We start from the raw sequence: 13,422 nt of genomic DNA, 5'->3' as shown, positions 1-13,422 counted from the left end.
AACACAGCAATATGCAGCTCTAAGTTTTGTAATCCAGACAATAAAAACGCAACTTTTACTATCTGCTTATTTCACAAGCATTGCCAGGGATCATTTTATCATCTTTATTCCATACTAAAATAACCACTGATTTATTTTAGATTTAAAATGTGTGCATGCAACTGTAAGAGGAAAATCATGTAAACAAAGCAATGCCGGGAAACATAATAGAAACAAGGAGTTACATTATCTATTGAAACAGAACAAGGTCTTAAAATAAAAAGACTAGTCAGGATGAGTTTGGTACAATGCTCTGGGTGATGCTCTGATTGTGTTGAAAAAGGAATGTACTCTAAATAATTAGAAAAGATAAGGTGGGCACCTGAAGGAGATAAGGAGACCATCAAGTCAGGAAATCATTGAACAAAGAAAATTGAAAGGTCTACTCCACCTAGACCCCACCTATTGTGAATGGAATGATTAGGTGTCAAAATCAAATGAGTATGTATGTAAAGATGTTGTGTAACCTCTCACAAAAACTGTATAAAATACCTGACTTTTCACTGAAAACTTTGGGGCTAGTTTGTCCGGTGTGAATTGGCTAACTCCCCAACATTGCACGAAATAAATACCTTTTGCTGCTTAAGGACAAAATTGGGTCTCTGAGCAGTTACTCTGTGCCGTTTTGCCATCACTATAGACAACTGCATTGGTTTACATAGCAAAAAATGATATTCCAGACAATTTATTTTTCCCCCTGTTCATGTAGAGTTAAAAACAAGTCTATCACTAGAGATGGGAAATAAATTATGTAAATTCTGTGATACTTTCAAGGGATATATAATGGTCAAGAAAGATGAGCTGGCAGTGGGGAGGCAATCAGTCAAAAATAGAACAGGCTGGCACTTACAGCAGGAGGAAAGACACCTGATTATTTTTTTTTTTTAGTGCAAGTTATATCACTTCCATATTTAAGGGATTATCCAGAATGCAAATACAGTGAAGTTGTAACAGTTACACTAGTTTCTAATTTGACAAGGATAGGAGGAAAAGAGTGATAACTTCCACAAAGACCTCTTTAGAATTAGAGCTATGACTTCCTTCCTCAAAACACCTGAAACACATTACATAATGTTTTCCCCAGTTCCTGATGTAAGGCCCTTATACATACTCCGAATTTTTACTGGATCTAGCACAACACGTTATCAGGCCGCTGCAGAGTCAGAAAGAAGCAACTCTATCCTAAACACAGCTTCAAATTTGTTAAATGCTGCAAGTTCCCTTTGTCAGTATTAAGTTCAGGTCCCTAGTTACTGTACGACCAGGATGCTTGCATTTTGTATTTTGTACACAGATACTATAAATACTGTAACAGTACAAATACTGTTAAAAACCTGTAGAGCATGGAGGCAACGTGGGAAAGAAAAGCAGAGCAGAAAAAAAAAAAAAAAAAGGTGGCAAATCACCCTTAGAACAGAGCACCCCTTCACAAACAACTCTTGCTTCTTCACAAATAATGCATTAGATTTCCATTTGAACAACCAAAAGCTTGGGTACATGCGATTTTTTTTATTTATTTGGTGCCCACTGTTTATCTGATTACCTAAGATTCCATTTTCACGGTCCAACTGCCTAAGTGCCAAGGTTTATCACTGCTGCTTTTGTGCCCATTTACTCAGGTTAACTTGGCATTTGTCTTCCTATGTCTGAGGCAGACTGAGAAGCTCTGTCACACCATTTCTCTTAAAAGCAAAGAGATGCTGAGAGTACCTGCTACCCATGCCCTCAGAACTGAGTAGTTGTCAGCTGCTTAATTGGTTACAACTATTTTTTGAGGATCCAACAGCTGTACTGAAATATAAACAGCTCAAACACACCATAAAATTTAAGGAAAATTCCCCTCAAACATTTGGAAGCATCACTAGTAACACTGAAATAACTTAGGCAAACAAGATATCAGGACGTTATGTGGAAGCAATGTTGCTGAGCACTCAAGACTGCTGCCCACAAGAGACGGCAAATGTTTCAATATTACTAGATCTTCAGGGCTGCATTACTGCTACTACAACTTCTTATGCTTTGCTTAAGTTAACACACACATAAGGAGAGGGGGAAAAAAAACCCACCACCACAACAACAAAACTCACCCTGCAATGAACAGTTACTGAAGCCACAGGTACAATTTGGTTCTCACAGCTTACATTTTGCTAGGGAAGAAAACCAAGCAGCATTCCCTTACCCACAGGTATTAAACCTCAAGTAATTTTCAAATATTTTAATGACTGTTCAGATCCTCTGTAGTGCCAATTCATGATCCAGTCTAATATCGCTACTGAAAATGCTTTACTTTTTTTATGTCTTCCTGTCTGGAGCTGGGCAGAAAACAATTGGACAAGAATAAAAATCTGGCAAGCTGGTGCAACTGATCTTCACAAGCCACAAGTTGATTCAAAGTCTACTTATGACACAGAAAAGTTCTCTCAAATCCAAGCAGTGTTAACAAAAAACCACACCAAGCCACAAAGACACAGGAGCTTTCAATGAAGGTAAAAAGTATTTGCTTTTTAATATGCACTTAAGTCACAGTATCGGTTTTGAGATCATTATACGAGGTAACATTTTCATTGTATTCACAAAGTATTTTTACAAGAGCCTGTCTATACACCGAAGGAGCACGTACTAACTAAAGGAACCCAAAACTTGTGGTTTCAGAGCAAAAATAAAGTCAGTGACCAACATTCTTTCCATTCATCTTTATCAATGGTTGCACAACACACTGTAAAAGCCATCAGAATAAATAAATGAAATCAAAGGAGATACGCATTTCAGCATTTTTCTGCCTGTCCTCACCTGATGTCAGTAGTAAAATGCAACCATAATCTAATAAAACCATTTGAAATTATTTTACAAATTCTAGACATAATTTTCAGTGTCCTGTATCACTCTGGAAAAAAAAATAAGGTAAAACAATCATTTAATGCGATTTCTATTAATAGAACAGAATACATTAAAAAAGAGCAGCTACTGATCAGAACATAATGAAATGAAGGCAGACCTGGTGTGCTAGTGGAATTTTAGTTGCAAGCTATGTATTTAGACATTATTCATGTCAAATCTGAAGGAGAACTTTAGTAAAAAATAGCTGTTAAAAAGTATGAACTTTCTGATAGCAGGTTACACAGTACTCCATTACGCACACATAACTCCTGGTTTTTACCAGTATTTATTTGCAAGGCTCTAGCACTGAGATTTCTCCTTCAGCAACAGATTATTTACTATGATACAGCATATAGAACAATGGTGAAGCATTTCTTGACAACTCAGAAGACAGACATACTGCAAAAGTCCATGTCTCTGAAAATGAGAAATGGAGACAACAGCCTCCTTGCATCTTCATTAGCTAGATCCCTTCTCCTCTTTGGCAGCAGAAGCCTCCATAGGAGTAGCTTCCAAATCTTTGCTTGACTTCTCTTCTTCTTCATTTTCATCCTCTTGAGGGTAAAGATCTGGATATTTTTGCATGCATTCCTGCATGGCACGGAATTGGTCCACACAGTCTGATCCCTTTATTTCTTCTGTACTATAGTGGAAACAAGAAAAGGCTGACTTGAACTGTTCCCCACAGGGACCACTAGCCATTCCACCCAGACATGGGCAATTCCAATTGATATCTCCATTGGGCAATATCAAACCTGAACAAACAAGAGAGAAGAAAAGTTAAAGCACTCCTTCCAAAAACTGATTTTACTTAGTGAAAGCTGCTAGGTTGCAGGTGTAAGCTGAAGTACTAACAATGCCATATTAGTTCTGTAGCTTCAAGTGTACTAAAATGCCTTTTACTTCCTGGCCGGTCTGTTTCCATCTCTGATGTGTATGATTCTTTACTGGCCACAAGTGAGATTAGTTCTATATCCATGCCTGAATTAAGTCGTTTTCCCTAAACTACAGACCACTACAAATATTCTAAGGAAACTGCAAAACAGAGCAAAGTCAAGTCAATCCACTTGCCAGATTCTGTTGGGGAACCAGCAAGCCTTAGAATAGTGTCATACAAGTCACAAGAATTTAATTCCAGTATTAAGACTGGAAGTCTTTTAAATCAAGTTGGATGGATGCATTTTTCTTCATTTTAAATGAACTCTGGAATATTAACCCAAAGCTTTCCCCCTTAAAATGTGAACTGGGAAACAAGAATTACAAAAAATGAAAGTCAGTTTGTTTGTAAGACAGATTAATTCACTGTACGGGATCTGGCTGAGCCCCACAGCAGCCCTCAGAGTGCTGTGCTCATATTGGTAGCTAGAAAGGTGGTGATAACACACCAATGTTTTCACTCCTGCTGAGCAGTGCTCCGCAGCATCAAGGCTGTCTCTCCAACCTCCTCCCTGCCCAGTTGGCTGGGAGTGAGCAAGACCTTGGGAGAGGACACAGCCAGGACAACTGACCCTTAAGTGACCAATGGGATATTCCAGACCATATGACATATGCTTAGATATAAAAGCTAAGAGAAAGGAGGAAGGGAGGGCATTTGTTATTTATGATGCTTGTCTTCTGGAGCAACCACTACGTGTACTGTGTGTGTGCACTATGTGTATGTGTACTTCCTGGGAAGTGGCCAAACATCACCTGCTGATGGGAAGTAGAGAATAACATCTTCTGTTTTCCTTCTCTTCCATGCATGCAACTTTTGCTATTGCTTCATTAAACTGCCTTTATCTTGACCCACAAGTCTGGATTTTTTTCCACCTTATTTTCTCCCCCTTTGTTCTGCTGAAGAGGGGAGTGATAGAGTGGCTCGATGCGCATCTGGCATCCAGCCAAGGTCAGGCCACCACAGACCACAAGGAGTAGTGAGAGCCAGGTTGACTGGTTCTCAGAAACAAAACTGCACTTTGGATCACAAGTGAAAGAGTTAGGTCTCATTTTAGACTCTGAACTGGAATAGCTGTAAGCTTCTGCTCTGGAACAGTTAAAGTCATCACAGAAATACTTCAGTGATGGAGTAGCAAGGTGAAAATTTAAATAGGTGTATGTTCCTTGAGACATCAACTGATACGCACAATGAATTTTAAGCAGCAAGCTAGAGAATTAATCTCTAAGTTTTAGAAAACCTTTTGAACAGGCAGTTATAAAAATGTAATATAACAGACTTAGTCATGTGGGCTTCTAGAATCCCTAATATATTGCTCTCAAGCAATACAACTCCATTCCCTTTCTCTGTTTTACATGAACATACATGTAGTTATGTTCAGCTGCAAAGAACAAGAGAAATACTGTACTGTGATTCAAGCTGGTTTCTGCTCCACTTCAACAGTTTGCTCTCTGCGTCTCCTAGCTGACTTCCCTAACTTCATGTCCATGTTGAGTTTCCACAGAAGCTAACAGCATGTGCATAAACCTGAAGTTTAACTACTTTCCCTTTAGAAGCAGGTATGAAAATACCATTGTCAAAAAACAGTTGCATTAATTCTGATCCAAACATGAAATTCTATTTAGGGGTTGATGTAACTTGATGTTACCTAAAATACTCCCACATAATTCAGTAAGTATTTATCATCTTTGTCCTGTGGGACCATGAAGTTCCAGATGTACGTTTCACTCCCACAAGCAACTCCTTAGACACTAGGCCACAACACCATGAATCTTACGTACTGGTACAGCAAAAGCAGCTCAGTCATATTTATTGCTATATTAAAAAGAATGAAAGGAAAATTTTCTGATTTGCAATTTATCCACAATGTGCTCTAAAACAGTCAATACAGTTCAGCAGAAAAATAGAGTAAAATCTCAGTGTTGAACAGTCTCCTTTTCATTATAGAAAGCAACAGCTGCCTTGGCATAATATAGTCAACTACAGTAATACTGTAATTTTTTCATAGATCATGTTTTATTTGGCAAGATAGTTCTGTAAAATATCTGTAATAATCACTGTACTGAGAAGATATACCTAGCACAGTGCATCAGCATCTCTATCTGCCTACAAGAAAAGCAGAACTTCTGAGACAAGGAGATGGATGGCTGGTGCCAGATTCCTTGTTGCCAACGATGACATAAAGCAGAAAGATGTTGAACATACAGAAGAAATATAGCTTGCTTTGCAAACTAGATTTTAAAGTCCTATATGCTTCCTCAATAACATCAATAGGTCATTTTAAACAGTCATTTTTTTCTAATACTTAAAAAAACCCAAACACATGAAGAGTTTTGAGATGTTCCTGAAGACACCACAGCAATATTACTTGTAAAATAATTCTCTTAAAATAAAGCGTTCCTTTTAGAACCAGAACTGCCTTGTAAGCATGCAAATGTTAACCATGTAAGTTATCCCATAAACAGTACTTTCTTGTACATCACATGAGCATTGATTTGCACCTATGTGATCAATGAAATAGCATCAGTTTTACATGTTATATGCACAGAAACAATGCTTTAAAAAACCACAAAACCACAAATAAGGCAAACACTTCCTGATAATTAAAGAAAGCATGCTTCAATGAGTAAGTGTATCAGCTAGCTTAGAACACAATAAAAGTGGAACCAGATTTCATCCATCACTCTTCCTAAATTGTAAATCTGCAATAGATATGATTACTACTTTTGATTAAAACCAAATTAAAACTTACTTCAAATGCAGTCTGAACCTCACTGATACAGTGAATCATAATCTACTTCAGCCTGCACTTGGGGAAGAAAAAAATAACCCTGTTTACATCACAGCAGATCAAGGCTTGTGTTAGCAATTAACTGCTGGCATGACACAATCTCTTAGCTCATGGGATCTGTTAATATCGTCGATGAAGGCAGGCCCATCTGCATTTATGTCAACACTTGTCTTTGTACTTGCCATAATGAAGTCCCACTGTTGTTCTGAGAAAAGGTTCTTCCCTGTTACATGACAAACATTCCAATAGCAACTTTCACATATAACAATAACGATTCACAATGTAAGATGACATACACATAGGAAACAGGACTGGAAGGGGTATCACCAGTAAAAAAAAAAAAAAAAGAAAAAGAGTACTGTACATCTGATCACTCATCAAGTTCTTTCTTAAAAGAATTAGGGGGTTTGCTTCATCATTCCTCTGTGGAAACCATTTTGAAACTGTGTTTAAAATAAGAGGACAGGAACAAGTCTGGACAAAGAGAAGGGAGAGGACAGCAACAACCTGTGTTTGAGCTGCAATTCCATAAAAGCACTTTCAGCCAACTATCACAGCTGTAACTCAAAAATTACTTTTCGTACATAAAACTCACCAGTGCCTTCTTCATATAAGCCTAATAAAATAAAAAACTATTCTGATGGGAGCAAAGATCTCAAGGAAAATGAGAGATCTTTCACATTCTTTCTTTCATCTGCACCACATAAGAGCAGAAACAAGCTCTACAGTGAGTATACTATTTCTAAATGCTGCAAATGAATTCCTAATTTGTTTCTGTCAGCCACAGCTGTTAAAAGGCACATACAGTGAACCTTGAAATACACTGCAATATGAAATGCTAACTTGAACCTACCCTGGTTTGTCTGCATTCCCATTTCACTTGGCTTCATTTCTTTCACTGTTTTTGGCTTGAAGTGAGCCATTAACATTTTGCCTACCAAACTCTCGCAACTGATAGAACAAAATAAATTAATAATTAAATCTCATAAGTGATAGAAATAAAGAAGAAGAATATACAACTTTATTTTCTCCCAAGGAAATCAGAGCACAAGTTTTCCTGAGTTACTGACTAAAGTAGACTGCTCAAAAACTGTTAATGTCTGAAGCAAAATAAGGACTACTCAAAAATACTGAATTACACTGTTTATCTTAAATATTAAAAGGGCCCATACAAAAACCCAAAACTTTAAATAAAAGTTTCCGCTGTATTAGAAAACAATCCAGATGACGGCATTTCTATTCAATAAATTTATTCTTTCCCAGATATGACTGCTCTGTGTGTAGCACAGCAGAAGAGATGGAAAGAGTCATTACACTTAATTATGCTACAGAAGTTGGAACACTGTATACCAAGTCTTCTAAGCAGAAGCTAAATTAGAAAAGCCTGCATCTTACTTTATGTAAAACCCTTTCTAATTTTCTTTTAAATAAAAACCACATGAGCCAGAGCTTCTGCACTTCAACATATACCCATGTCTTTCCTGCCCACAAATTTCACTCCCATTAGATGCAGCTACATTCTGTGACATGACAATTGTTTCTGTTTTGATCTGATGCACTGTAGCCCAATGCTTAAGTGAGTTTTCAGAGAACCTTAAAACATAGTAGTAGCTTATCACATGCTAAAGAAAAAAAAAAAAATCACAAAAAAAATCCAACCCAAACTTATTAACAGTATTTAAACAGTTTACAGAGCTTCTCATTTTGAATCACACTGGCACACATTTTCACTGTAAGGCACCCCTGACATAACCAGGTTCTGCCTTTCTCTGTTTACTTCCTTGCTTTATAGTTCAGGAAGCAAGTGGTCTAACATGCTGTAAATACAGAATTGCTAGGAAAAAAAACGCATCACCTCTCCTCCTCACCATGGACTTTCCATATCCAGCAAAATACACCTGAGAAGAACCAATTAATATGGCATTTAAACAAGGAGAAAGTGGCTCTTTTAATTATGGCTAGTTTATTAGTCAAATACAGGCACAAGACTATACACTTGTGGTATACCTACAACCAGAAAAAGAAAATTTGGGGTGGAGCATGAGATGGAAGGAAGAGAATCCCCTCTTTAGAGGTACCAAGAGAACTGTTTTCCATGTTAACACTCCAAGGCTTTATTAGTATAGCTACATTGATACTAGTCATATCGTTTATGCTAGATCAGAGATAGGCTCCCCTCCCTCTCAAAAGGCATCAAATACAGATGATTAGTTATAGGAGCAATATGCATCCACATGTCGTTGCTAGACAGCCACCTTTTACTAGCAGAATATTTAATCACCAGCAAAGACCATGAAAGATTGTAAGGAGGAATACAAGAACTTTAAACAACCACATGTAACATCACTACACATTGCATACGTGAACTTAGCTAAACAGCAAATCATTTTGTTTAGCTGTATACCATGTAAGGTGACAACGGTGCAGCAAACGATAAAAACTCCATGGGTTTATATGTTCTCCAGATATGATATCTGGAAAAAGTCCCTTTGCTTTATTTTGCAAGCAGTCTCCAGTTTTTCAGAAAAAAACAGAAAACCATAGCCCACAGAAAAAGAATGAGGAACTTAATTCTACCTTCTGATCATTAGAGGCTGTTAACTTTTCACTCAACAGACCAAATAGTGAATTCTGAATTTGCCTCAGACAGGAGTTAAAAACTGTTGATTTTGTTTCTCTTCCACATAGCATATCAACAGGAGCCAATATTCTTAAAAATGAGCTCTCCTCAGACACTGTTTTCCACCTAAGGATGAACTACTTTTCATGAATCATTTGTAGGTTCTACCTTTCATCCTGGTGAAGACAGTCACAGATACAAGTGCCAAGTAGATTTTATTGCCTGTAGGCATCTCTGTTTGAAATCTTTAGGGGCTGGTGACAAATCCCAAAGCACAGATTGTTTCCACCAAATAGGAGGTTTGGATATTGAGTCTTAGCCAGCAAAATATGAGGTAGAAGAATTCCTGACAGATACTAAACTGCACCTTTTAAACACCTTTCTGAAACTGAAATCCTCTCATCATTCGCATTTGGGTCATCATAAGACTGAACAGACTCATCACTGCTGACAAGCAAAACCTTTAGATATATCTACTGACTACATATAGGTGAAATGAAGCGAGGATAGGCAGCTAAATGCAAAATAATTTCAACAACCCTATGTATGAAAAAAGTTATTTTAATAACACAGAAAGACACAGTTCAAATGAAACTACACACCGTATCAGCTAACAAAGCAACCCCGTGTGCTCCAGCTGCTAAAATGTGCTTAAATACTGCCCTCTAAAGGTCACAGAGCCACTGGCTTAACTTTCAACAAAATTTCAAAGAGTGAAGCGTTTACTTCAATCTCAGCGTAGTTGAAAGCAATGAGATCACCTCACACAAAGTGAAGGGGCTAAAAGACTGTAAGCATAAATGCAATTAAAAAAATAACACAAATTCACAGATGTTCAAGAAAATTTATTAACCCAGGGCAAAATTTATTTGATCATCATGATCGGAAGATTATGTCATTTACCCATTAGAAACAACCTAAAACATGTTCTGTGCAGCAGAATCTTATTATTAATAAATTATTAATATTGTTATTAATAAAACAATATTACAAGTCTCGACCTCAGAAATATTCTGCTCTCTTAAATCTCCATTTTCAGTTTAGGTCTACTTCACATAAGAAATGTAACCTTCGCTGAAAACTTTCACTTACATCTTTTCAAGACAAGATAGTTACAGTTGAAAATTAAGTAATCGGAACTTTCCTGTCATGCGCCAAAGATATTACTACTAGTTACTGATTATATTGCTACTAGTATAATACAGGATTCATCAGATAGAATTTCTATTAAATCACATAGAGATCACCAAATTAAACAGTTTCAGCTGCACACAGGCCAGTGAGCAACTCACATCAATGACGGCATACGTAACACTTCAGCTACTCTGAAAACTGCAAGTTGCCATTTAAAACAGTGAAAAAAACAATCATGATTTTCACTGGTTAAGCTCTAATACTGTTAAAAGAAGAAAGGAAGGAAAAGTTTTTTCCCACATATCTCTGGCTACTAACCAAAACTATAAGCCATCAACTGATGTATTTGAACAGGCCACTTTGAAAGATCAGTAAAAGTGCAGGAAAAAAACCACCGTAAGGAAAACATGTAACTTTGTATGTCCTAATTTGGAAGCTAAAACTACTAAGAGTTTGGGTGTTTATCTACCAAATAACTAGCTGCCCTCAATCTTGAAAAATGGATGAATAATTTGTTCCCACTTCATACAACATTTGTTTTCTGTTTTGGTTTTTTAAGATTGTTAGAATATGATATAATCGATGCATTGCTCATTACTTCTGTTCTTCTGCTTACTACTGACCTTGTTCTTCATAAGGGTCGTCTGGGTCATCTGCAACCAGCTCAGCACTGCTTGGTGTCTCATGGTCCTCCTTGGTTGCAAATATAATTCTGTCTTTCCCTAACATATAAAGGGAGAACAAGCAAAAGTTCAGAGAAAGCTGAGACAGGAGTCATTTACAAAGCTACCAAACACCACAAGGTAATGGGATATTCAACATGATGCATTAATATTAATACTGAACGAATCCTGTTGTACTTAGCAATCACCTTCAATTAGAACAGTTGTTGGTTCAGAAGAACACATACAAATTGAAATTCTAGTCTCCTGAAGTTCTAATTTTCACAGCAACATACTGTAATGGCTGCAGATCACAGTACAGTTCATTGAACTGTGAAGTTAAAAAGCTGTTTCAAAACAAGCTCAAACTACTCTGTTACCAGGGCTAACCCAGATGAAGGGGTTAGGCAAAAAAAAAAAAAAAAGGAAAAGTGAAAGAAAAACTATAGTAAATTAAAGCGTTCAACGGTATACTTATTAAATACAATACTCTTCATTAAAAACTAGTGTAAAATTTTACAGTAATTATCTGACTTATACTCAAAAGCACCTTAACAATGTAGAACCAACAATGCTGAGGGGTGCTACAGTATTATCAAGGATAGAAAAAACTTCCTGCTCTTGTGCCACTCTTGATTTAACAAAGTTCTGTAGCAGGGTGGGGGGAGGCTTAGCTGGAAACCTGAGCAGAGTTCTCTAACAACTCTGTAGAACTATAAAAAAAATAGATGCTCTGATGCAGATGCATGCAAAAAAGAACAGCTAGCTGAAACTTTTCTGAACGCACAACTGAGTATTCATTGGGTGGAAAAAAAAAAAAAAGTAAGTTCCTAAAGAACTTCCTTTAATTCATAAAAGCCACTACAGTGTGACTTGGCATATTAGGAACTAGTATCTTTTTGCCCTCGATGTGACCTCAACCAGCAGATTATTTAGTAGCTTCCTTTATTCTGCTCCATAACCAATCCGCATTTAAACATGTCTGCGAAATAAATAAATGTAAACCCTTTTTAAAAGGGAATCGGTTTTCTGTCAACTGCATCGTACTCCGACAAACTTTGTAATGTAGAATGTCTAGTCATTTCTCATATAAAAGGAATTAAAAACATACGAACTCTAGCCCCTGTCACTGCAATTTTGTAGGATGCCATAAGACAACTTACAGATCTTGAAAAGATCCAAAATGTTAAAATAAGGAAATAACATTAAAAACATAGAGCAAAGAGGTCTGTAGGCTATGACTACCTCAGTTTATAATCAGTACGTCAAAGTCTGTAACTTCCAAATGGCATTCAGAACTACAGAACGTCTTTTCTCTGGCATAAAATTTTATATTTAGTCATTTTACATTACTTAAGGGGTGGGTGGGTGGGGGAGGAATACAGCCGCCTGGATACGAAGTGGTGAAGTCTCCTAAGTACAAACCATACAAGATAATACCTCGTACAGATACGGAACCTTAAAGCTCGCACTCTATCCGCCCTATATCTCTACCGTTTTTTCCTTAAAAAGGGAAAAAGGACCCACCTCTGACCAGCTAAGACGGTAGAAATTTAGCCCCTGCAGAAGGGCCCCGTTCCACGCCGGACAGGCAGCACGCCGGCACGCCTCGGCTGCTCCACACCAAAACCCGCTGAGGTAAAACACGAGCCCCGAGGTGCCCACACGCTTAGCTCCGGCCATGCCGCGGGGTTGCGCAAACCACGGGCCGCAGGGCGGCACCTTCCCGCCCCCCGCTGTCTGCCGCCGCGACGCGTGTCCCGCACACCGCCTCGCCCCGGGGCGCGCCGCAGCCCTGCGGGGCCCCGCCAGCCCGCAGCGGCGTCCGCAGCGCAGGCCGCCCCCCCGGGGACCCTGGGCGCCCTCTCCCGCCCCACGGCTTCTCGCCTTCCGTGAGGAGAAAGGTCGGAGGCGGGAGGCGAGGCAGCGCTCCCCACGCCGCCGCACACCGCCCGCGGGCGCCCTTCGCCTCTCCGCTCCTCGCAGGCTGCGCTTCCCCTTCGCGGGCTGAGGGGAGCGGGCAGCCGCCCCGCCTCGCCCCCAGCCGCCTCAGGGCGAGCCCCCCCGGCCTTCCCCGCCGGCGTGACATTGGGAGGACACCCGAGCGCACCTTCTTGCCTGCAGTAGGACATGGCGGAGCCGCCCGGTGCCTTCCCCGGCAGCGCGCGCGCAGACCGGCCCCACCGCGCCCTCCGCTCCTCCGGCAGAACAGAGCAGAGCACAGCCGCAGCAGCGGGCAGCGGTGAGCTGCTCCACGCTATGACCTCCCGCCTCCGGAAGGACCTTCCCAGCCCGCCGGCGCCGCTGACGCACCTCCTGCCGCCCGCGGCGCGGAGCAGACAGCAGGCCGCTCCCTCAGCGCGGC

At 39.5% G+C, this 13,422-nt stretch overlaps 1 protein-coding gene across 1 annotated transcript; it reads right to left on the bottom strand.

Annotated features, from left to right (window-relative positions):
• Positions 1-2,520: 2,520 nt before the first annotated feature.
• On the bottom strand, positions 2,521-13,339 carry CHCHD4 (coiled-coil-helix-coiled-coil-helix domain containing 4). The gene is made up of 3 exons (XM_005229994.4): positions 13,168-13,339; positions 11,019-11,117; positions 2,521-3,671 (listed from the first exon to the last, which is right to left on the bottom strand). Exons 1-3 carry the CDS (start codon positions 13,187-13,189, stop codon positions 3,376-3,378), a joined length of 417 nt encoding a protein of 138 aa, XP_005230051.2. The 5' UTR covers positions 13,190-13,339; the 3' UTR covers positions 2,521-3,375.
• Positions 13,340-13,422: the final 83 nt, after the last annotated feature.

The sequence above is a fragment of the Falco peregrinus genome, chromosome 5, assembly GCF_023634155.1.
Source record: "Falco peregrinus isolate bFalPer1 chromosome 5, bFalPer1.pri, whole genome shotgun sequence".
In the NCBI taxonomy this organism is placed as follows: Eukaryota; Metazoa; Chordata; class Aves; order Falconiformes; family Falconidae; genus Falco; species Falco peregrinus.
The sequence above is the reverse complement of the archived record's forward strand: the minus strand, read 5'-3'. Positions and strand labels throughout refer to the sequence as shown.